The 22,836-nt window shown below is 40.1% G+C and overlaps 1 protein-coding gene across 9 annotated transcripts in view; it reads left to right on the forward strand.

Moving 5' to 3' along the window:
* Positions 1-22,836, forward strand: part of Ston2 (stonin 2) — a 133,511-nt gene that overhangs the window by 11,145 nt on the left and 99,530 nt on the right. For 3 of the 9 annotated variants that reach the window (XM_074067399.1, XM_074067394.1, XM_074067400.1), the window contains one exon: positions 21,238-21,521. The exons of 2 other annotated variants lie outside the window; for them this stretch is intronic. In XM_074067399.1, coding sequence (XP_073923500.1) covers positions 21,434-21,521 — 88 coding nt within the window. In that variant the 5' untranslated portion in view covers positions 21,238-21,433. Of the gene's footprint in view, positions 1-3,129; positions 3,220-3,396; positions 3,532-5,540; positions 5,618-21,237; positions 21,522-22,836 lie in introns of those variants that run through there. 4 more of the 9 variants (XM_074067395.1, XM_074067396.1, XM_074067398.1 and 1 more) reach the window with 3 other exon arrangements.

A 22,836-nucleotide genomic window follows, 5' to 3' on the forward strand; every position in this document is an offset into this window, starting at 1 on the left:
GAAAATGGAAATAAGGAATTATCAGTTCAGGGTCAGTGTCAGCAACAGTGCCTGGTTTCCTTCTGTGCTCCTCGGGAGTGGTTTGTTTGGTTTTGAAAGGCCTAAACTCAAGCTAGAAAGTTGTTCTGGAGTGGGAACTTTTAACAGGGACATCAGAAATCCCGAGGGAATTTGCAGATGGACTTTGGGAAAGCTGTCTGTAAAGCTCCTTAAACTTCAAATAATGTTGCATGTATGAATATTTTTACAGAGACAAGAGTTTCTGGGTTAAATTATAACTAAGAGATTAAGAGAGCCATAATTTTAAAAAAGCTTAAGAACTAGTTCCAGGGAATAGCCATCAAGGTTGACTTGTGTTTCTTGGTCTTGGCCCTAGCTAGACACGTCCCCCTGATGGGGGACAGGTGTGTGAAACACCTTAATTGTACCCAGAGAAGCCCATACTGTAGGAAGATGAAAGAGGTCTCACTTGGAGTGCTGGAAACTAGAAACCTGAAAATCTATACCCTGCAGTTTTGTGCTCAGCCTTCCTTCTCTCTCTCTCTCTCTCTCTCTCTCTCTCTCTCTTTCTCTCCCTCTCTCTCTCTCTTGTTCTTGAGCCTATACAGAGCACCCTTAACTCTATATTACCTGAAGATTTCACTGGGTGGAAAGAACACAGATACCTCTTTTACCTGGTTTTCCTCTGGGTTCTAAAAGAAGCAGGTTGATTTTCCCTGCAATGAGAAGTTAAATTGGACCCAAGTTTCCATGATGGTGATCAGGGCAGACATGTATAATGAATTCCCAACTGGCTATCTATCCTGTACTTAACATATACGCATTGATCATCCCCAGGGTCCCAACCTTGCTCCTTGTTTCTCCTCATGTTATTCTCTTAGTCACTCAATCCAAACTGTAGCTCCTCATGACCCTCTAGTCTACATCGGCAGCTCTCGTCTCTCTTCTCCTAGCTCTAGACCTGCTTATTTAACAGGCCATGTAGACATCTCAATGATTGTTGTACAGGTCTGTCAAACTCAGACCTAACATTGAACTCATCATATTCCTATCACCCCTCTACCATTCTTCCTTCTGGGATCCTTGCTTGATGAGTATTACAAAAACTGACCCAGTATTCCAATAGACTTTTTCATCTCTCTACCACACAGTGACTTTTTCAACGTACGTGAGCCCCAAAGAGACTTAATTGCCAATTCCTGATGATTTTGTATCCTAAATGGCTGTAGAAAAAATTCCTCCTCTCTATCTTGCATTGCTTGATCATCATAATTACTAGCTCATCATTTCACCCAATTTATCTTCCTCATGCTTCCAGAATGATCTTGCTAAAATCCAAATTGAGTAATGTTATTTCCCCCACTTAAATTGTTTAGTTGACTTCCATTGCTTTTATGACAAGATCTAACCTTCTTGGTCTGGGCTACGAGGTCCTGTCTGATCTGACTCCTTCTAGTCTTTCAAGCCTCCTGTCTTCCTACTGCCCTGCTCATTGCTTCATCAAATGGAATTACCGATAGTTTAGAAACAACATGCTTTTATTCATCTCCTAGGCTTTGCATGGGCATATTACATTTTAATGCAGTTTTTTTTGTTTTGAGTGGGAACCTTATAAAAACTTACAAATTTCCAACTCATGTACAAAACAGGCATCCTCAAGGCCATCCCTGTGCATCACCCATCCCTGCTCCTAACATCAGCCCTGAAATCTCAGAGCTTTGGTGAACTTAACCTTCATATCTGAGCCTCACCCTCCCTTCATACCATGTCTTACTCTTGTGTCCCTATCCTGCCTCATCTCTGATACACATTTAAGGGATTGGGGTCAATGATATGTGAGGTTCAGGTATGAGATTAGGCAGGGGCAAGGTCAGGGATGGATATAAGGATCAGGCATGTCTATTTCACACACTTAGGTAGCAAACAGTGGGTTTGCATGTTAATGTGTATCTCTAGAATTTCATGAGACTATGCCTAACAATAGGGAATGCTCAGTGAATGCTTAGTAAATGAAAGAAGAAATGAATGGGTGATGAACTCTAATAACCTGCAGAAGTTTCATGAGTACAAATGACCAAGAGTCCAACAGGACCTGTGAGGTCCTCCCATCTATATTCTGTGTATTTGAGATTGCATACCAACGTGGGTTCCTGTCCACATTTAAGATTCCTGTGTCAGCAGGTTACTCCAGAGGCACCTGCACACCCATGTTTATTGCAGCACTATTCACAATAGCCAAGTTATGGAAATAGCCAAGATGCCCCACCACTGACGAATGAATCAAGAAAATGTGGTATCTATACACAATGGAATTCTATGCAGCCATGAAGAAGAACGAAATGTTATCATTCGCTGGTAAATGGATGGAATTGGAGAACATCATTCTGAGTGAGGTTAGCCTGGCCCAAAAGACCAAAAATCGTATGTTCTCCCTCATATGTGGACATTAGATCAAGGGCAAACACAAGGGGATTGGTCTATGAGCACATGATAAAAGCGAGAGCACACAAGGGAGGGGTGAGGATAGGTAAGACACCTAAAAAACTAGCTAGCATTTGTTGCCCTAAACGCAGAGAAACTAAAGCAGATACCTTAAAGCAACTGAGGCCAATAGGAAAAGGGGAACAGGTACTAGAGAAAAGGTTAGATCAAAAAGAATTAACCTAGAAGGTAACACCCACGCACAGGAAATCAATGTGAGTCAACGCCCTGTATAGCAATCCTTTTCTCAACCAGCAAAAACCCTTGTTCCTTCCTATTATTGCTTATACTCTCTCTACAACAAAATTAGAGATAAGGGCAAAATAGTTTCTGCTGGGTATTGAGGTGGGGGTGAGAGGGAGGGGGCGGAGTGGGTGGTAAGGGAGGGGCAGGGGGGAGAAATGAACCAAGCATTGTATGCACATATGAATAATAAAACAATTAAAAAAAAGATTCCTGTGTCTGAAGATGTCTAAGCACGTCTTTAGCCCTCTTGGCCCCACCTGTCTCTGGGCTGATGTGGTGACTGACTCTGCTGTACTGAACCATGCAGCCATTTGAGGCTACTGCTTGTGGTCCTCCCACCCCTTTTGGGTTCAGATGAAGCACCATGTAGAAGGCTGTTGAATCTGGCTTCTCTACCTGCTGTTTTAGGAGCCAGAAGATGTAACAGCATATGAAGTAGAAGTGGAAGTGGTCACCCTGAAGTGAACTCTGAACAAAGGGCAACAACACCAGGTGCATTCCCTGTCCTAGTACTGCCCTCTCCACTGGAAGGTGTTGAGATGTAGTAGTCATTGACAGCCTCTCTGAGATGGCTAGGCTGTGGTTCTTGTGAAGCCACGGCCTGCTTAGTTCCCCCTCCTTCTTGAATTTACTTCTCCCCTCACTCTGGCTTTTCTCTGATTGCTATAGAGCCCTGGAAGAGAAATTTGGCTTTGAATTCTGCCACCACTTCCCTGGAGAGACAAAGACCAGTGAAAGGAGAACAGGCAGGAACACCACAGGTGGCAGTCTCCGGGATGAGGATTCAGCAGAGCTTAGCTGAGAGTAAGAAGCTTCATTCGTGCATTCCCTGTCCTTCCTCATCCGTGCACACTGAGTGGCACTGGCCGCCCTCAGTAACTGGGCAGCTGGGTACATTAATAGAAAAACATACATCACTTGGAACCTGTGTACTAGTCCCTGTGCAAACTGGCCATCTGTTTCATGAGTTCCTGTTTTAAAAATTCTTTCTAATTAAAAAAAAAATATATATATATATAGAGAGAGAGAGACAGAGAGAGAGATAGAGAAAGAGAGAGAAAGAAACAGAGATAGATATCTCTCTATATAAAACTTTAAAATGATGTAATGGAATAGTCATCAATATTCCATGGGATAGCCACAAAAATGAATATTATGAGATCTGTGATCTATTTTGGGTTTAAATTTTAGCTCCTCTGCTTTGCTACTTGTATGACCATGAGAAACATGGCCCATCCAAGCCACAGTTTCCTTAAGCTGGAAACTAAACAAGACTAGTACCTTATCTCACAGAGATATTAAATAGTACATAAGATAATGCATGTAATGCCCATATACTCTTTTTAAAGAACAATTTGAGAATGTTAGAGTGTTGACTCCTATATAAGTAGAAAATTAATTTAGGGTGAGATTTTTGTAGTCCTTAGAGGTTTTGTTGGGATTTCAAGAGGCATTTTCTTGGTATGGAAATTTTTTCTAGGGAAAGAAAATTCCAGACCCAGTTCTAATCATGCTCAAATAGGTAAGAAGTCATGAAAAATGGTTCTGTGGAAGCAGTATTTTTAAGTCTATTTTCCATCTTCTAGGTATTTTCAAGGTCTTCAAACAAATTTGTATGAAGCCCAAATTAATAAATTTGTGGACATAAAAGCAGAAAGGTTTTACAATTTTGCTATTCAGAGAAATTTGTGACCAATAAGATCCCAGGACTTAGCCTCTTGCCCCTCACCTCAGGGGGGGATTTCAGTTTATGCCAAGGAAATAGAAAAGTACCTGCCCTATAAAAGCATGTAATCAGGATTGACAATGTGTATGCTGGTAGTTTTTTTGCCTTCTTTTATAAAGCTGCATTGCGGGTCATTAAACTTTAAACTGTAATTATGGTTTATTATTAATTCCTTGCATTTGACCTTCCAGTTCAGCTGTGCTACTTCATTCCACAATGTTTGTTGCTTCCCTTTTGTATGACTAGCACTGAGCCCAGGAGTGCTGCAAGAGAGGGACTGGTCCATCCCTCATGGAGTTGGCCCTCCAGCAAACCTTCTCAAGAGTCTCTAGTGACCATCCAGACCCCTTTGTGTGTTTCTGTGGGCTTTACTAGAGAAGTTTCCCTACTTCTGGAAAATTCTCTCTTGCCTCCAGGACCTCTTAAAGGACTCTGGTTTTTCTCTATTTCTCTAACTGCCTCCTATCTCTCAAGATGCCCTTTTTCCTTTCCATGTCCCCATCTCATGCTCCAGAAGTCACCTACCTCTTTGTCTCTTCTTACTTCCCATAATGTTAACATATTTGTTCACATACCAAATATGGTATGAACATGAGTGACTCTGAAATATCACTTTTTACCCCTGATTTTTCTCCGGGTGCCAAGTCTACATTTACTATAACCACCGTTCTGTTTTATAGTCCTTTTCATCTCAATGTATCCTGCAGAAAACTTATTTCTCACCCCCACCTCCAATTAATTGCAGTCCTTACCAGGCCACTACTAATTTCCTTAGGATATGTACTGGAACTTTCTCTGCCCTCAAATCAGCCACTAATGACACTATCATTCTCCTTCTCACCCAAGCATAATTGCTATTTCCTATCACTGTTGTGCCCTTTATTCTGTTGCATGAAGAATAATCCAATGATTCCTGTTGACATAGGTATTTTCTCTACTTTCACCTTCTCCTGAACATCCAACATTCCTCTGCTTTTTCTCACTTGTGAATGTGATATAAACCTGGGGTGTGTGCTTAGCAGGGCTGCCAACTGCACATCTGCAGGCAGCATTCAGATAAGAGAGCATGGTTTGTGTTGTGCCCTAGATAGCTGTGACCAGCGTTCCCTGGAGCTGGGCAACAAGAGATGGAGAGGTGATAAGGCTCGAGGGGCAGGGACACAGGTGAGGAGCAAGTTTCATTTCTACAAATGAAAGGCAAATGGGGAAATGTTTTTTTTCCTTCTGTCATGTACCTGGGGGAATGAAGCTCTGTGTTTTTCTAGACAAGTCTACCTTGGGCTACCTTCATTGGAGGACCAGGCACTAAGCTTGAAATTTGTGGCATGGAGTTATATTTTCCTCTCTTCCTTATTGGTCTTGGTGTAGAAAGTGCTGGCAGGAGCTTCTGAAGTGAAATCCATGTTCTTAAAGTGATGCTGATAAGTTAGAGTCCCACACTCTTATGTCACCATGGACTTCTTTGGATATGACTTCCATATGGCATTGAAGTTGGTGATCCCTCTGGTCACACTGCTGCCCCTATTGACTGAAGTGGATACACTAGCACTGCTACACCTTGGCCAATGACTGTAGCTGCAGTGTCCCCTGTTCATGTGCCTTCGAGCACTCCTGCAGGCAGGTTGCCCCTCAGCTGCACAGACTGTGTAGTACACGCTGCATGGGCACTGCTCACATAAGTGACCCTGTGAATGGGGCCTCAAGTTCTCCAGCATGGTATCTCTGCTTCCCGTACCTTCTCCCACTGTTTATTTTCAGGCCAACTAGTGTCTCACATCAGGCTGGCCTGCTGTTTCCTGTCTCAGACCAAAGCTCACACCACTACTTCCTTTCCCCCCAAATTTCTAAGGTCTCCCCCTTCCTTCCACTTTTACTTCCTCAGTGCCATCACCACAAGCGTGAAATCAGCAAGCTCTCTCTCTTTACCAAGCTAACTACTGTGCACATCCCTTATTAGCAGAAATAGCAGTGGTGCTAGAGACGCCTGACTGTGACTGTGCACAGTTAAACTCCCCATGCTAAAGGCCTTACATGCAGTATCTCTTTTCATCTTACAGGAATCCCTAAGGTAGTTCTCTCAAATGACAATCGGGCTTAAAGATACCCCATGATTATGGTTAACAATGGAGGAACTTGGCCTGCAGCCTGAAGAGCTTGTGCTCAGAATGAGAGAATGCTGTGCATCCTCCTAAGATTCGGGTTGGATACAGAGTCTTCTGTGGATCTTCCCTGGGCTCCCCACACCTGAGACCTTTGGTCAGTTTTCATAGAAACCTGCATTGTTGTTCAAGGTCAAGGCCTGACTGACAGAGGTGTGGAGAGAGACCTGTGTTCTTTGCTTTTTCTGAGGCTTCCAGTATATTAAAAAAACTGCAGCCAGGTGCTGGTATCTCACACTTGGAATCCTAGCTATTTGGGAGGCTGAGATCAGGAAGATCATGGTTCTAGGCCAGCCTGGGCAAATAGTTTGCAAGAGCCCTTCTCCTGTGTTTACTGGTGTCTGTGGCAGCACTTTTTTTTTTCAGCTCTGGGATTCATGGAGTCTAATAGAGAAAAGCCCTATTTCAAGCTGTTCTGTTTCCAAGAAACCTGGTTTACAGTGGTGTAGACCTCTGGCTCCTGCATACGCCTGTACTGAAGAGTGGGACACAGAAGCACACCCTCACTGGGGTGCCCTGGTGTTTTCTGAGCAAATTGACCCTGAGGGTCCTAGACCTTGAATGGAACTCCATAGGACTGCATCCATACTGCTCCAGGCATGTGAAGACATCTGGCCACTTCTCCCTAAATAAACATATCCATTCTGTATAACAGTGATTTCTCAATTTGTCTCTCCAGCCCAGAGCTCCAAACTTTCATATTCAAGTCCCTAGTAGACATTTCTCTTTGGATGTCTAATAAACATCTTAGGTATATCATATTTAAAAAGAAATGCTAAGCTGGGCAAAGGTGGCGCACATCTGTGATCCCAGCTTTTGGGAGGCTAAGGCAAGAGGATCATGAGTTTGAGGCCAGCCTGAGTTATATAGCAAGACCCTGTCTCAAAAAGAAAGGAGAGGGAGAGAGACAAACACTGAGACTTAGGACTTAGCTCACCTCAGCCCCAGTCAGTGGAACTATCACCCATGCAGTCCTTAAGCAGAATCCCATGAGTCACGTCACTTTCTCACCTTTGAATTGTGTCCCATATGGTATCCATAGGTAAGTCCTATAGGCTCTGCTTCCACAATATATCTCACACAACATCCCTTTCTCTCCATCTCCATTGCCTCATCCAGATTACAGCCACCATTAACTTTTTTCCCCTATAGAGGACCTAAACTACTTCATTCTCAATGTGTCTACTATTTTAAGTTAAAATAGTAAGAGATTTTTTTTAATGTTTTAAAGGTCACAAAACAATCATATTTCCCTTTGATTATGAAGATTGAATTATATATATATAGTTTCAGTTTGTATAGTCATTTAAAACTTAAAAAATTTGTGTTAAAATACACATAACATAAAATTTACCACCTTAACTCTTTTTATGAGCACAGCTCGATGCCATTCTATACTTTAACATTGCTGTACAATCAGTGCCACATCCAACCCCAGAACCCTTTTCATCTTACAAAACTGAAAGTGTAAGTTTTAAACACCAGCTTTCTATTCCTCCCCACCACAATCATCATTTTGTTTTCTTTCTCTATAATTTGACTTGTCTAGTTACCTCTTATCAGTGGAATCACACAGTATTTAAACATTTGAGACTGGCTTATATGCAGTAGTATCCTCCTGGTTCATCCATGGTGTAGCATGTGTCAGAATGTCTTTCCTTTTTAAGGTTGAATAACATTCCATTACATGTACATACCTTGTTTTATTTGCCTGTTCATCAATCAATGGGTGCTTGGGTTGTTTCAAGACACTATCCTCTTTTGTCCAAATTATTGCAGCAGCCTTCTAACTCCATCACTCCCCTTCTAATCTCTTTAGCACTCAGCTTATGAACAGGCAAATTAAATTTCATTACTCTGCTATAAAATCCTTCAGTGACTTCTCATTTTTCTTATAATAAAAATTAAACACCCTAATCTGACTAGTCCCTGTGCTTCTGAAAACAAATGATTTTAACCACCTCACCTCATGGGTCTGTCCTCCTGGTCTGCTCTTCCCAAGCCAAGTGTGTTCTTGTGTCTGTTTTTCCCATCTCCAACTCTGTGTCTCTGCTTCCCTCTACCCAAATACTCTTCACTGGTGTTTGTCATGCTAGGCTTCTTCTCATCTTGGAGGCACTACTTATATGTAACCTTTTCAGAGAGCTTCTCATATCCTCTGTATATAAGATCCCTTATTCTTGTCTTAACTCTAAGTCATTGAAGTTATTTTATTTGTTTATATTGACTTGTTTCATGCCTGTTTCCCCTGTTGGGTGTAAGCCCCTTGAAGGTGGCAAGATCTATACCTACCTAATTGACTTCTGTATCTCAAATATCTAACTGGTACTTATAACTATTTACTGGAAGAATTAATAAATTTCCTATTTATGAAAAGAGTATCAGGCTGACCAAGTGACTCATGTAGTAGAGTGCCTGCCTAGCAAGCATCAGGCCCTGAGTTCAAACCTCAGTGCTGCCAAAAAAAGAAAAGGAAAGAATATCTGAGAGAATTTTACCATTTATTCTACATCTTTCTTTCCTTTTTGCTCACCTTCCTCTCATTCCATCTCCAGTTCATGCCAAAATAGACCCATTGGCCTGATTTGATCAGTTCTGTTTCAGGAAACCTTAGAATGTCTGTTGACCTCCTGATATACAAAGAGAAATTACCCCAAATTGTTCCTTAACTGCTACACTAAAAATGATCACCCTCCTCCAGTCTTGTCTCATGTCTCTCAAAAGGCAAGCTAATTTTTCTGTGGCCTAAATAAGCAAGGAGAAAAAGAAAAGAAATTTAACCTTCTGGGGAAAGAATACTCTGTATTTCAAAACGTGGCATTGCATTTTTTGCATTTTTCACTGTTCTTTCTTATCTTTGATTTACTCCCTATTATGGAGAATGGCTGGCATTATTTGAGGCTCAGTCCCTTATCATACCAAGAAATTATTTAAAGAAGGCTATGTTCTCGAGATTTTGATCTCTAAAGTAAATTCTCCCCTCCCTATATTTTACCTTTGTACTCTCTTTTTCTTTACTATTTTATTGAAAAAGTCAGAATTTTCCTTGATTCACAGTTTAGTTTTATGATGCTGCATAATATGTTGCCACATACGGATGTTGGAAAGAAAGAGCATGCACTTCCTACCTCCCTGCTCCTGAGGTCTCAGTCTGGCTCAGGGCAGGGTTCTCAGCTCAGCATGCCACACACAGGCACAGAGGTGTTCTCAGTGGTGCCCTCCATGCCTAGTAGAATTCAGTGAATACTGAATACCTGGTGAAGTGACTATCCTCAGTCCAATAGGAGGCTGGAAAAACAGGAAGGAAAGAAGAAATGTGTATTGACTTAAATCAATAATGATTAGTCCTCAGTGCTGGATGGGGAGGGGAAATGGATTTGGGGACTCAGCTGATACTGTGACACCTGTTTTCTGCAAGGCAGATTGTGATGTAGTGTAGAGTGCAGAGATTAAAGTATGGGGATTTGTGACCCTGTTGTGATTTGCTTGTGACTTTGAACTAGTCATAACCTCTCTGAGCCAGTCCCTTCATATATCGAGTGAGCAAAATACCTGTTTTAGTTATCTCAGAATTACTACAGAAAAAAATTAGAGGCTAGGGGTATAACTCCATTGTAGAGAGCTCGCCTACCATGTGTAAGGCCTTGAGTTCAGTCTCTAACACCACAAAACAAAACAAAAAAGAAGATTGAAGAACACATAAATTGAAGTAATCCTTGAAGTTCTTTGCATTCCAGAGCCATAGACTACTTGTGATTTTTGGAAACTATTTGATATAAAACAGGACTGTATTTCATTGTTCCTCATTGTATGTGTGTGTGTGTATAGTTTACAATATTTTTATCTCCAAAATTAGATGCATTTTATAATCTGTGGCATCTTAACTTCAACAAAATATAGCAGTAATATTTTGTTAAACTTTTTGGAATGCCTTAGGGTTATGCTCAGAAAATATGGTTACCATTGGGACCCAGAAGACTCCTGCAGGTTTCTAGGAAACGAACTGTCTCATGTTGGAACATCAATAGTGATAGACTATAAACTATAGAAGAGAAGAAATTGTGCACACCAACTCCCTACTTTCATATGGGCAAAACAGTAGTATGCTCACCCTAAAAACGTGAACTGAGATAAGCCAAGATGAATTTCCAAGATGGAGTAAGCCAGTACTGTGTGAGCATTCATGGAACTGGAAAGTGTTCTGCAAATTTGAAAGCTTGACTTCCTATCAGGGTCGTTCATTGATTGACATGCCATTGGGGTGCCTTGGGGTGTCATTCAAGGAATGTACCAGAGACAAAGGCAAGGTCTAACCTGTTTTTCCAGCCAAGTGTGACTTTGCTCTTTGACTGGGAATGTGGGATCATGAAATTATTAGGTAGCACAGTCATAAGGATTGCTGATTTTGAAGAAAAATCATACAATAGAATATTTTGTAATTATAACCTTGGGATATACATACGCATGCACATATGTATGAATGTATTATGTACTTATGTGCACACATAGACATATCTATGCACACAAATAATGTGAATTTAGAAAGAGAAAGAACACCTGGGGGAAGGGAAGTATGGTATGTGTGACTGAAAAAGAGAAGGAGTTACGGAGTATTGTGAATATAGATACTGACATAGTCGAAATGTGGTATTTGTTCCTTTTGGAGTTCTTTCTCAGATTTGAGGCTGAGGCGCTCATTCTGTTTCCTAGTTTCCATTAGAAATTGGAAGAAGGCCCAGTGCTGGTGGCTCACATCTATAATCCTAGCTACTTAGGAGGCAGAGATCAGGAAGATCACAGTTTGAAGCTAATCTGGGCAAATAGTTTGTGAGATCCTATCTCGAAAAAAAAATCACAAAAAAGGGCTGGTAGAGTGGCTCAAGCAGTAGAGCACCTGCCTAGCAAATGTGAGGCCTGAGTTCAAATCCCAGTACTGCAAAAATCAGAAAAGAGACTGGAAGAAGGGTGGTCAAACTCATGTTCTTTTTTTGTTGTTGTTGTTTGCTTGCTTTGGTTTTTGTTTTTTCAAAAGAATGAGACATTTAAATGAAAGGGAAAAAAAGTTGAAGTACAAAGAGAAACAACGAAGACCATTCAACCCCATTTCTCTTTCAGGGTTATTAAAGGGTGTGTGTGTGTGTGTGTACTCCAGTGAACTTTAGTCAGGTTCTATTAATGAGTACTCTGTTCTCTCATAAAGGAAAAGAATGTGGAAGAAGTATAGGGAAGAGATGGAAGAGATACTTAATCTGATTTAGGTCTTTCTCATGGAGTAATGGGGCCTTCCAGGCTTCTGTTTATTCTAAGAATTTATGAAGCAGGCAGAATGGTTGTGTCAGCTTCCCAAGTAAATGTCTGTAGTTCCTATAGCCTACTATGACAGAAATCTCAGGGTATAATACCATGATGGATATGATCTTGTGTTATTTTATTGTGTACAGCTCTGAGAACATAGTAGCAGCTCAATGTATTAATGGGCTATCTTGCTTTAGAAGAAAACGCTAAAGAAATACTTAGAATCCACATGGTTTTGTTTTTCCCAATTTTCCTTTCTTTCTAGTTTTTCCTTTGACCTTTAGATCCTTGTTTTTGGTGAGGAAAAAAAACTGAGGCATGACTTGAGGTTTAGAATTGGTACCAAGATCTAGTTTAAGATGTTTCTGCATAAACCCTAGGCAGAGGGCTGGGTAGTGTTTGCCAGGGACCTCACACCCTGCACATGGACAGGAAGACAACTTCAAAGAAGCTGCCTAGCTGAATACATATTAAAAAGCAGATAAAAGGGGAAGACGACCAAATTTAAAACTTCTTTTGGATCACTAACCAGGCAAGAATAATGTTTTATATTCGATAGTGTAGCTAACCTAATAAAACAAAACATTGTCCAAACTCTAGTGGGACAGGATTAATCCATATGGCTGTATGAAATGCTCCTTTAAGTTTCATGGTTTATAAAAGTGAATAAAACTTCTAATTAATTTCAGGACATCAGTATGAAGTTGCCTTTATTTAGATTGTCTGAACTGGTCTCTTTTTAAAAAAGGGAACACAGTCAGAAAGGATTGTTTTAGGGGAGGACTTCCCAATTCTGGCTCTAACTGATAATAAACTGGCCTTTCTGCAGTAAATAGCCACAAAATGGCAACATGTTTGAGGCAACTGTTCAGGCTTTGATCAACAGGTAGCATGAGATTTCCATCCCTGGGGAAGGAACTCAGGAGGTGAATCCTATCAACAAATACCTGGGCTCTCTTCCATTGAAGAGTTTTTTGACTACAGTGTGATCAGTTGGGATCTAAGCTGAGCACAGCAGTATTGCTGAGCTGAGAAAATAGAGATTAAAGGTTGGCGCAATTGAAGCAGCTGGAATCTGCAGGATAAGGCATGTCTTTTTCTGTTTGGCATTGCTCTAACAAAATGTCTTATGCTAGGTAATGTATAAAGAAGAGGAATATTTGGCTCATGATTCTGGTTGCTGGAGGATCCAAACTGGCAGAGGTCCCCTGGCTGTGTCACAACACAACAGAGTAACAGAAAGGGAACCAGCTGTGTGCAGAGGGGGACCAATGCATAGGATAGCCTTATTTGATAATAACCTCTTGTGAAATGGCATTAATTTATTCATGAGGGTGAAGCCCCTATGACCTAATTACCCTCCACTGGGCTCCACCTCTTAAAGGTGCCACTACCTCATCACCACCACTCTGGGGACCAAGCTTCCAGCACATGAACCTTTGAGAGACAAACTATAACAGGACATTGAAGGGGAGAGAGTTGTGTGGGGATAGAGAGAGAGAAGCAGAGTGTATTCAGATAATCTTTGGTGGGGCTGGACTGCACATCTATAGACTGAAGACATATAAAGCTTCCTAAAGATGGCTGCTGCAGGATTGAGATGGGGACAGGTATACTGGAAGTCAGACAGTACTGAGGGACGTCAGTGGTTCATCTCAGTCACTGTACAAAGATCTTGTTAACACCTTATTAACATCTTAAGCAGCCAGCCAAGATACAGAAAGTCTGTGTCCTGGGGTAAGGATCATGCTCTCAAAACAGGCTTTGTATAATTACTCGGCTGTGCAAATCCAAAACAGCTATAGACAATATGTAAACTAATGGGCATGGCTACATGCCAATGCTAACTTTATTTGCAAAAAGTCAGAGGGGTAGACCGAGGCCAGGGCTGTAGTTTGCCATCCACTGCCCTAGAGTTAGGCTTACTTCAAACCCACATAACAAAACCTAGATGTTCAGAGTTTGGAAGTTGAGTCCTGTGGCAATTAGAGAGACTTGCGCAAAAAATTATTCAATAAAGTGAGCTATCAGCCCTGCACAGCTCAAAGTGAGCAACCAGCAGTCAACCACCTGCTATAACAAAAATCAACACTTTGCAGAGGAAAATCAAATCTAGAATGCCTTCATTATATCATCCACAATTGTTAGATGTACAAAGAAATAGAAAAATGTTATCTATAGTCAATGAAAAAAAGTAGTCAAGAAACCCTAATCCTACATGGTCCAAATGTTGACCTTACCAGACAAAGCCTTTAAAGCATTAGTTTAAATATGTTCAAAGAACTAAATATTGCCCCAATGAGTGAATATAAAGGTCCTGTCAGCAGAGAAATAGTAATCATAAAAGAAATGAAAATTTTAGATAGAAAAGTTGAATAAAATGGAAAGTCACATGATGAGTTTAAAGGACAATGGAAATGACAGAAGAATCAGTGAAATTGAGGATAGATAAACAAAAGACATGCAGCAAGGGGCAGAAAATCAAATTTGGAGAACTAGTGACTGAATCTTTCCAAATTCAATAAAAAAATTGACATATAGACTCAAAAGTCTCCACAAACCTTAAGATGAGTTCTAGAAAACCACTGGACATACCAGATTTAATTGTTGAAAACTGAAGATAAAAATCTTGAAAGCAGTTGTAGAAAATTGATACATTTATATACATGGAGAGTTATAAACAACTTCTCATTAGGAACATTCAAACAAAGCAAAATATTGAAGGGAAAATTCCACATCTAGTGAAAAATTGCCTTTAAAAACAAGGACGAAATAAAGAATGCATTGCTTTAGAGTAATGTTGTCCAATGAAAATGTAGTATGAACTACACATGTATTATTTTACATTTTTAGCAGTTCTGTTTAAAAAATAAAAAGTGGGTGAAATTAATTTTAACAATATATTTTACTTAGACCAACATACTCACAATATCATTTCAAAATATAATCAAAAATTATTTATTAGGTATTTTACATATTTTTTGAAATCTGGCATATATTTTATACTTAAAGAACAACTCAATTTGGACTAGCCACATTCCAGTTGTCCCTGTGTCTAGTGGCTACTGTATTGGAATTGAATCGTGTAATTTTAGGTCAGTGAGAAAGGGGAGTAAACATATTGCCCTATATCCAGATCTTCTCCAAAACTATCCATTTATTTATTTGTTTGTTTATTTATTGACAGTAATGGTGTTTAAATCAGGGCCTCATGCTTGCTACAAAGGCACTCTACCACTTGAGCTATACCCCCAGCTTTTCTAGTTTTAGTTAATTTTTAGACAGGGTCTAATGTTTTTGCCCAGGACCAACCTTGGACTGTAATCGAATCCTTCTATCTGTACCTCCCATGTGGCTTCGATTGCAGACATGTACCATCATTCCTAGCTTATTGATTGAGATGAAATTCTTGCCAACTTTTTGCCTGGGCTGTCTTCAAACCTTAGTCATCCCAATCTCTGCCTCCCAAGTAGCTGTGATTACAGGTGTACACCATCACACCTGGGCCTCCAAAACTAAAATAAGCCTTCCTACATTTGGCATCCATCTCAGAAGACCTAGTGAGCCTACCTACTGTATGTTAAAACATGTTCATTCAGTCATTTCCTCATTAAGTATTTACTAAATGCTAGGTCATATACTAAGAGTTAGAGATACCAACAAGAAAAAGATGCAGTTCCTTTCCTCAGGGAGCTCACGGCGTCCTTGGCATGTCAGCCACATTAGTAAACATTTTCATGATTCTTTGATATATGATCACAGGTTGTGATAATATCAGCTTACAGAGTGAATGGGAAATGGGATTTGTAGAAGTTAAGGAAAGGTACTATATATCAGAGTTCTTAGATGCAGATACTAATTTAAGAAGAAAAGTAATGTATTAAAAGATATTGGAGAGCTCATTGGACTGGCAGATGACCGTCAAACTTGGCTTGAAAAATAGGTAGGAACCACAGGACCTAGCAAGCAGTGAACAGAGCCAGAGTCTCACTATCAGTCTGGTTAGGATGCTAAATTGGTACCATCATCACTGAATTAGAATGTTACTGCCCTGGGCTCGCACCACATTTCCATTGCCTGCATGCTACTCTTGCATGCATTCAAGGCTCTTGCACTGTTTAATGACATCTTAAGATTCTAACATCCATTCACAAAGTGTGGGTCAGGAGGGATGGGAAGATGGCCTTTTTTTCCCTCTCAAAAAAGGAAGGGCTTTTCAATATTGAGTAGCAAAAAAATAGCAAACATGCCTATTATAAAGATTTTGCAGCAAAATAATCTTTTCCTAACTTTGGATTCAGTGATTGCCATTTATGTGTAAATGCTTGTTGAATTAAACCTGAGCTAATGATGAGTTAAGGCTTAAGGATCATGAAATAAAAATGTAGGGAAATTGGGGCTGGAGGTGTGGCTCAAGCAGTAGGGTACCTGCCTAGTAAGTGCAAAGCTCTGATTTCAAATGCTGGTACTGTCCCCCACCCCCCAAAAAATGTAGGAGAATTTTCTCCCAAAAGGAACATTTAATAGCATTTAAATAGATAAATATGAACAAATAATTGAATAGAACAAAGCATATGCAAAAACAGTCTTTCAGAGAAAATAATCCAGTTTAATAGGATCATAGGGTTCCCATGGGAAGATAGTGGCAGATGAGATTAGAGAGGAAGATGGGGTAGAACTATGAAGTGCCTGCACTGATATAGCAGCATTGACTGACCTCCTAACATGACCAGGTACTGTGCTCAATGCTAAGAGCTGGCAGCAAAACTGTTCATTTCTCATTTCTCACTTTATTCTTTGAGGAGCGTTGTGGTGTTTTAATGCAGAACCCTAGGATGGCCGTTTTCAAATTTAGGAAGACCACTCTAACATGATAGGTTGGATAACAAGCTGAAGGGGGTGATGCTGGATATAGACTAGAAATGGGTAAGACAATGAGGCATCAGCAGTGAGAAAGAAGAGAGTAGTTTCTCATTCTGAGATGTGAATAGTCACTGCTCCACCCTGTCCTTTTCCAGTGTGCTCAATACTAGTCCCGCCTCTTCAGATAAATAGTGTAACTCACTGTGGCTAGCCATGCATTCCTATACCCCTTCCTAAATGCCTCCCCCATCCCCACTTCTTCTCAGAGACCTCTTTTCCAGTGTAAGGTGTAGCTCAAGCCCCCAGTAGTCTCTGGGCACTCTTATTCTGCTGTTGTATATGGAAAACCTATCAGAACAGGCTAGGGAAGACAGGTTATTGTTTTATGTTGCTATCATACTTCCCAGAAATTGACTGTAAGTAGGTTCCTTAAAGTAAGTGATGCTGTGTTGTTCTTCCTTGCACCCAAAGACTCTAAAATTCTGTATGCTCACAGAGAACCCCTAGTACACATTCCCCATGATGCCATACCCTGCTTTATGGAATACACCAGCGGTCCCATCACAGCTAATCTCTTCCACCATCAAACTCCTGCTCAGCAGCCTGATCAACATTAATCTAAGCACACTTTTTTTTTTTTTTGGTGATATTGGGATTTGAACTCAGTGCTTCATGCTTGCTAGGCAAGTACTGTACTACTTGGGTTATGCCCTCAGCCCATTTTGCTTCAATTTGTTTTTCATATAGAGTCTCACACTTTTGTCTGGGCTGGCCTTAAGCCTGGATCCTCTTACCTCCACCTCCTGATAACAGACATGAGGCATCATGCTCAGCCTAGGCATTCTTCTTGAGTCACTCTTTACTCTTAAACCTTTAGAAGCTTCTTACTTCCCACTTAAGTGCCATCAATCCCACTCCCCTCTCTATGTCCCCAGTAAGTGCCTCTCTGTTCTTATCAGACTAACCCAGAAAGAAGCTTTACTGAGATCTGATTATTAATCACCACTCATGCTAATTCTGTCCCAAAGACATCTTTACTCTTCCTGTCCAGCAGTTGAGTACCATCCTTCAAATCCAAGAAACCTGCTCCGTCCCTATGGTTCTAGCCCTCAAGGATCAACCTATAGCTAAACTGTCACGGCCTTCAGCAGTCACTCATTCTGCACTTGCATTTGCTCTTTTGTCTGTTGTCATCTCCCCAACTAGACTGAGAGCTGCTTGAGGGTTTCTATCACAAAGGACACCTGGTACCTTTCCAGACATATAGAGCTCACCAATGAGTACAAGAGGATGGACATAATACAGATTGATTTCTGTGACTCTTATTAGCCAGTCGTACTTTCCACTTCCAAGCTTTATGGTATAAGGGATGCTGAGAAAGAATTACTTCTCTGCAGTGACATCCCAAAGACTTCAGTGAAATGTCTGGTGTTTTCTGGTTAGTGTTGCTGCTGATTCTGAGTCACTACTCATTTGTGGAGACTGTAAGCCTCACATTATGATTCACATTCTAAAAATGGGGTGAAGTTTTTACTGAGGAACTAATTCCAGTCTGAACATAGTCTAACCATTATTGGGTCTCTGTGAGTTTTGTGCTGCTCGCATAGCACTTCTCAAGGTCTAGTGTCTTATGGTTTCTTGGCCATAGTGATTCCACAGCAAAAGCCTAGAATGCATTTCACAGGGCTGTGATGGAGGGTTTCCTGTAGCAAATGTTCCACCAGCCTTTCTTGGGACTACTCATTTTCTATAACTAGCTCATATCTGATCTGGGATGGGCAGGCTAAGGAAGGGTAAGTAAATTTTCAGGCAACTTTTTGAGCAATGGTCTTGGTTTCTTAGCTAGAATATGTATCTGTGTATAAAGAAAAAGTTTCAGAACTAGCCTTCAGGGCCCTGTAACTGAGTGCTTGACTCCACTTAGAATCTAGGAGAGCTGCTCTAACAATGACTGAAAAAAGAAATCACTAAATCCAGAATGTGTAAGTGATAGAAATGGGGTGACTTTATGAAACCTGTGCTCTAGTCCTAAGACTTCCACTAACAAGCTGTGCAACTGGGGTGAGGCATTTAACAGCAGCAACAGTGATATGTGATGCTGATGTTTATAAAGGTTTTGAAATGGGGCCTGTTACAGAGTAAGCTTTCTGTAAGGTCACCTGCTATTATTGTCACTATTATGGAGCACTTATTACACCCAGTACTAAGCTCTGACATATATTACCTCATCTAATCCTTAAAATTATGAAGTGAGTTTTGTTATTCTTGCTACATAGGGGTGAACAGAGATTTAAAGAAGGTGAGTTATGAGTTCAAGATTATACAGGACTCAAATCTGCACACCTGACTTCTCAGCCCATGTACTCCATCTCTCTTATTAAGCTTGATTTCCTGTGCCTCAGTTTTCTCACCATTAAACTTGGGAGCTGCACTACTGATCTTTAAAACTCCCTAATTCTAAATGTTCTGTTTTTCCCTGTTACCTTCATCTTTTCCTTCTCTTTATCCCTTCCTCCCTCCCCACCCCACTTATCCATGGATTTTGCTGAGTTCATCATCACGGGATCAGCAGGATGTTCTCCCCATTGAGTGGTGAGCTTGCATGTGTCAGCACGTGACCTTGCATTGTGGCTTTCTTTTGGAGAGGGTTGGGTAGAGGATGTGGGTTTACATGCTTCTGCTATTGTGAGCAGAGTCTGACTCTTCAGTTTTGCTGTCTTATCTTGGCCTGCAGCCATTACCACATTGAGTGACACTGATGTTTGATGAGGCTTGAGAAAGGGTTCCTAGGCAGAAACTTGTGGGAATTGGCTGTTTGACTGTGTGGGCCATGTGTTGCTGCCTGGTAAGATCTGCTTTAGGACATCTGCATATTCTCTAGGCTGTTTGAACATGTCCAGCCCCAGGGCTGGTAAGGATCTTAGGAGAGGTGTTTGGAAGGGAGATTTCTGGGTTTTCTGTTCTCTGTACACCTTGGGTAGTATGGCAGATATTCCACATGGGGAGTTCCTCAGGAAATTTCATTATAGTTCCATTGCAATTGATGTTTGTATGAAGTATGTTAGTTGGGTGACAGCCCATATATATATTCTGTAGTACTGTTTTGTGACTATGTCCTAAACATCAGAGTGGTTTGGCATTAGAAGACCTCAGTTCAGGAATTAGATCTATCAATTCATAACATGGTGTATCGAAAATATCTGCTTGTATTGTGGGATAAAGAGTCAGTGTATTCCTGTCCTGAGGTTTATGAATTCTCCCACTTACAAGTATGGAGGAAGCATTTTAGGAATCCTAAGGCACCAAATAATCTTAGGGCACCATTTAATGTTTGGATAAGTCACTTAATTTCTCTTCACCCAGATTTTTTCTGACTTATACTACTATCTGCTCTACTCAACTAAAATGAGTATTGAATCATATGAAGTATGGTATGTAAATATATTTCTGAAAATCATTAATTTTATGTATACATTTATTGTTTTTAAGAAGTTTAAAACAAAACTAAATGTTTTAATCACCAAAAAAGGTGAAAACTAATGTTTCTATTCTGATTTTCCCCAGTATAATTTACTAAAGATAATAACCTATAGTAAAATATCTTAACTTTTCTTGATATTGTATGCCAATATCTAGAAATTATCTGAATATTGGGAGCATTCAGTTAATAAGAACTGGTACTGGTCAAGGCAGCACATTAATTTTGCATTAATTCTGATCATTTTAACTCATCCTGAGATCAAGAGCTGGTTCAAGCTGTAAAAAGACATTAGTAGCATAAACAAAACTATAAGTCAATTAAGTATTCTTCTGTCTACATAGAACATAAATGCAATATAACTAAAGGCTTGACATTTAAATACTAATTCAAATGGGCTTAGATTGAAAATGTGTTTTTTCAACTCACATTTTTCACTAAGGCAAATATTCTTTATCCTCTTACTCTAGACTCCATTTCTGTTTTTTCTTGATTTGTAAACCCCCCATGCTTAGAGATGCCATCTGGAGATTGTTGGATATCTGCCAAAAATTTAAATCAGACTCACAAAAAAAGTTACTTGCCCAAGGCAAGAAACTGCTCTGAATTAATAGTAAAGAACATAGTTTTATTTCACCATCTGGTAAAAGAAATTGAAACACTTTGAGAAGTTTTTGTATTTGCTTTAGAGTGTGAGTGATAGCATTATATCATAGATAACAATATTTCTAAAACATAGTGATTGGGGAAATTAGGGAATCTAATTGCTAAGATTGGGGTGGTGAATTACAAGTATGATATGCAGGTTTATCTAGAGATCCTGAAGTTAATGGCAATTGTTTCAGTATAAAAAGTGGAGGTAAGCCAGGAGCAGAAGGAAGTAAGGCAAGTTGGAAGCGGCCTCAAACCTCCTCTTAGGCAGTGCTAAAAGCCCTTGACCTGTGTGGATTTGGTATAAAAAGTGATCATCTTTAATTCTTTTTAAACAGATTTCTGCTTGGCAGATGATGCAAAGGCAGGAAGAGCTAATCTGCCTACGTTCTGAGTATTGCCCTTGGCAAGACCCCTGAAACAGACGGTAGGCACAAGTCTACTGTACTGCCATACACCCCATCTACCCCAGACACTATTCTGGAGTCCACCTGAGGTCAGCAGTGTGAAGATGACCAGAACCTTCTTTTTAGCATGACGACCTTGGATCATGTGATTGCTACCCATCAGTCAGAGTGGGTCTCCTTCAATGAAGAGCCACTCTTTCCTGTCCCCTCTGAGGGTAAGGAGTGTTTCATTTCCTAAAGTGACAAGACTGGCTAAGAACCATGCCTGTCTATTGTGGCTTGTACTTGATCATTCTTTGAGTGGGATCTTAATAAGGGGTGGGGAGGGTACCAATTCAGTCACTTTTTTGAGATGCATGAATTCTTCCACTTAGAAACCTAGAAAAGCATCTTAGTAACCCAAAGGCCCTTAAGAAGGTTTTAGAAACACCAAAGGTATAAGGTCTTTTCTATACCTTTATAACTCTTACCTATAACTTCCTACTTAAAATTACTTTACTGTCAGCCTTTTTTGGTGGTTACTCCCACAAGCAGTTGGATTTCCTCAGTTTTTAAGTATAGTTGTTAAAAGTGACAGACAGGTTCTGAGCCAGATTGCTGAAGCTCAAATCCTTGCATCATCACAGATGAGTGGTATGCTCTTGGGAAAATTATTTATTTAACTCTCTGTGCATAGCTTCATTATCTGTATAAGAGGGACAGTCACAGTGCCTAACTTAGGAGTTTCTGTGAGGATTTAGTGAATTAACATATGTCAATTCCTTAGTACAATGCCTGGGTCATGGAAAAAGCTTTGATCACAGTGAGGGTGACCAGAGACTAGTGATCAAGACAGGATCAGGGATATTTGCTGAACCTTGCCAGTTGGTTCTGTTCTCCTGCAGCACTCCAGTGCCAATTGAGATCATCCCATCTCCATTTACCACTCCTAGAAAGTGTGAGTCTACAGATGTGCCATCCAAGGTGGTATCCATGTGGCTATTGAGCCCTTTAAACATGGCAAATCTGAGCAGAGATGTGCTGAAAGTACCTACTTTGAATTTCAAAGATCTAGTAAAAGATTAAATAGCTCATTAACAATTTTATATTGATTACCTATTGAAATTATAAATTTTCAACATACTGGGTGGAAATACATATTATTAAAAATAATATGTATGTTCTTGGGTTGGGTTGGAGATATGTCTCATTGCTAAGTACATGTTTTATATGCTTAAGTGTTCAATCCCCAGCACCACCAAAAACAACAAAAAAAAGCTTGTCCTGTTTCTTTTTTAAATGTGGCAACTGGAAAATTGAAGCTTATATATGTGGCTCACCTTTTATTCCTATTAGATACTGATAAAGGTTTTGGTTACATGTCAAACCAATATGTTAGGCTAGGGACAGGAGAAAGACTTTTCATAATTAGTAGTTTTGCTTTTAAAACTTTGTCATATAGTAAAATTGGCATTACTTGGTATACAGTTGATGAATTTTAACACATATACAGATTTTTATATCTTGTTTTATTTTCAAAAAAACTTTTGG

This window comes from Castor canadensis, chromosome 3, assembly GCF_047511655.1.
Source record: "Castor canadensis chromosome 3, mCasCan1.hap1v2, whole genome shotgun sequence".
In the NCBI taxonomy this organism is placed as follows: domain Eukaryota; kingdom Metazoa; phylum Chordata; class Mammalia; order Rodentia; family Castoridae; genus Castor; species Castor canadensis.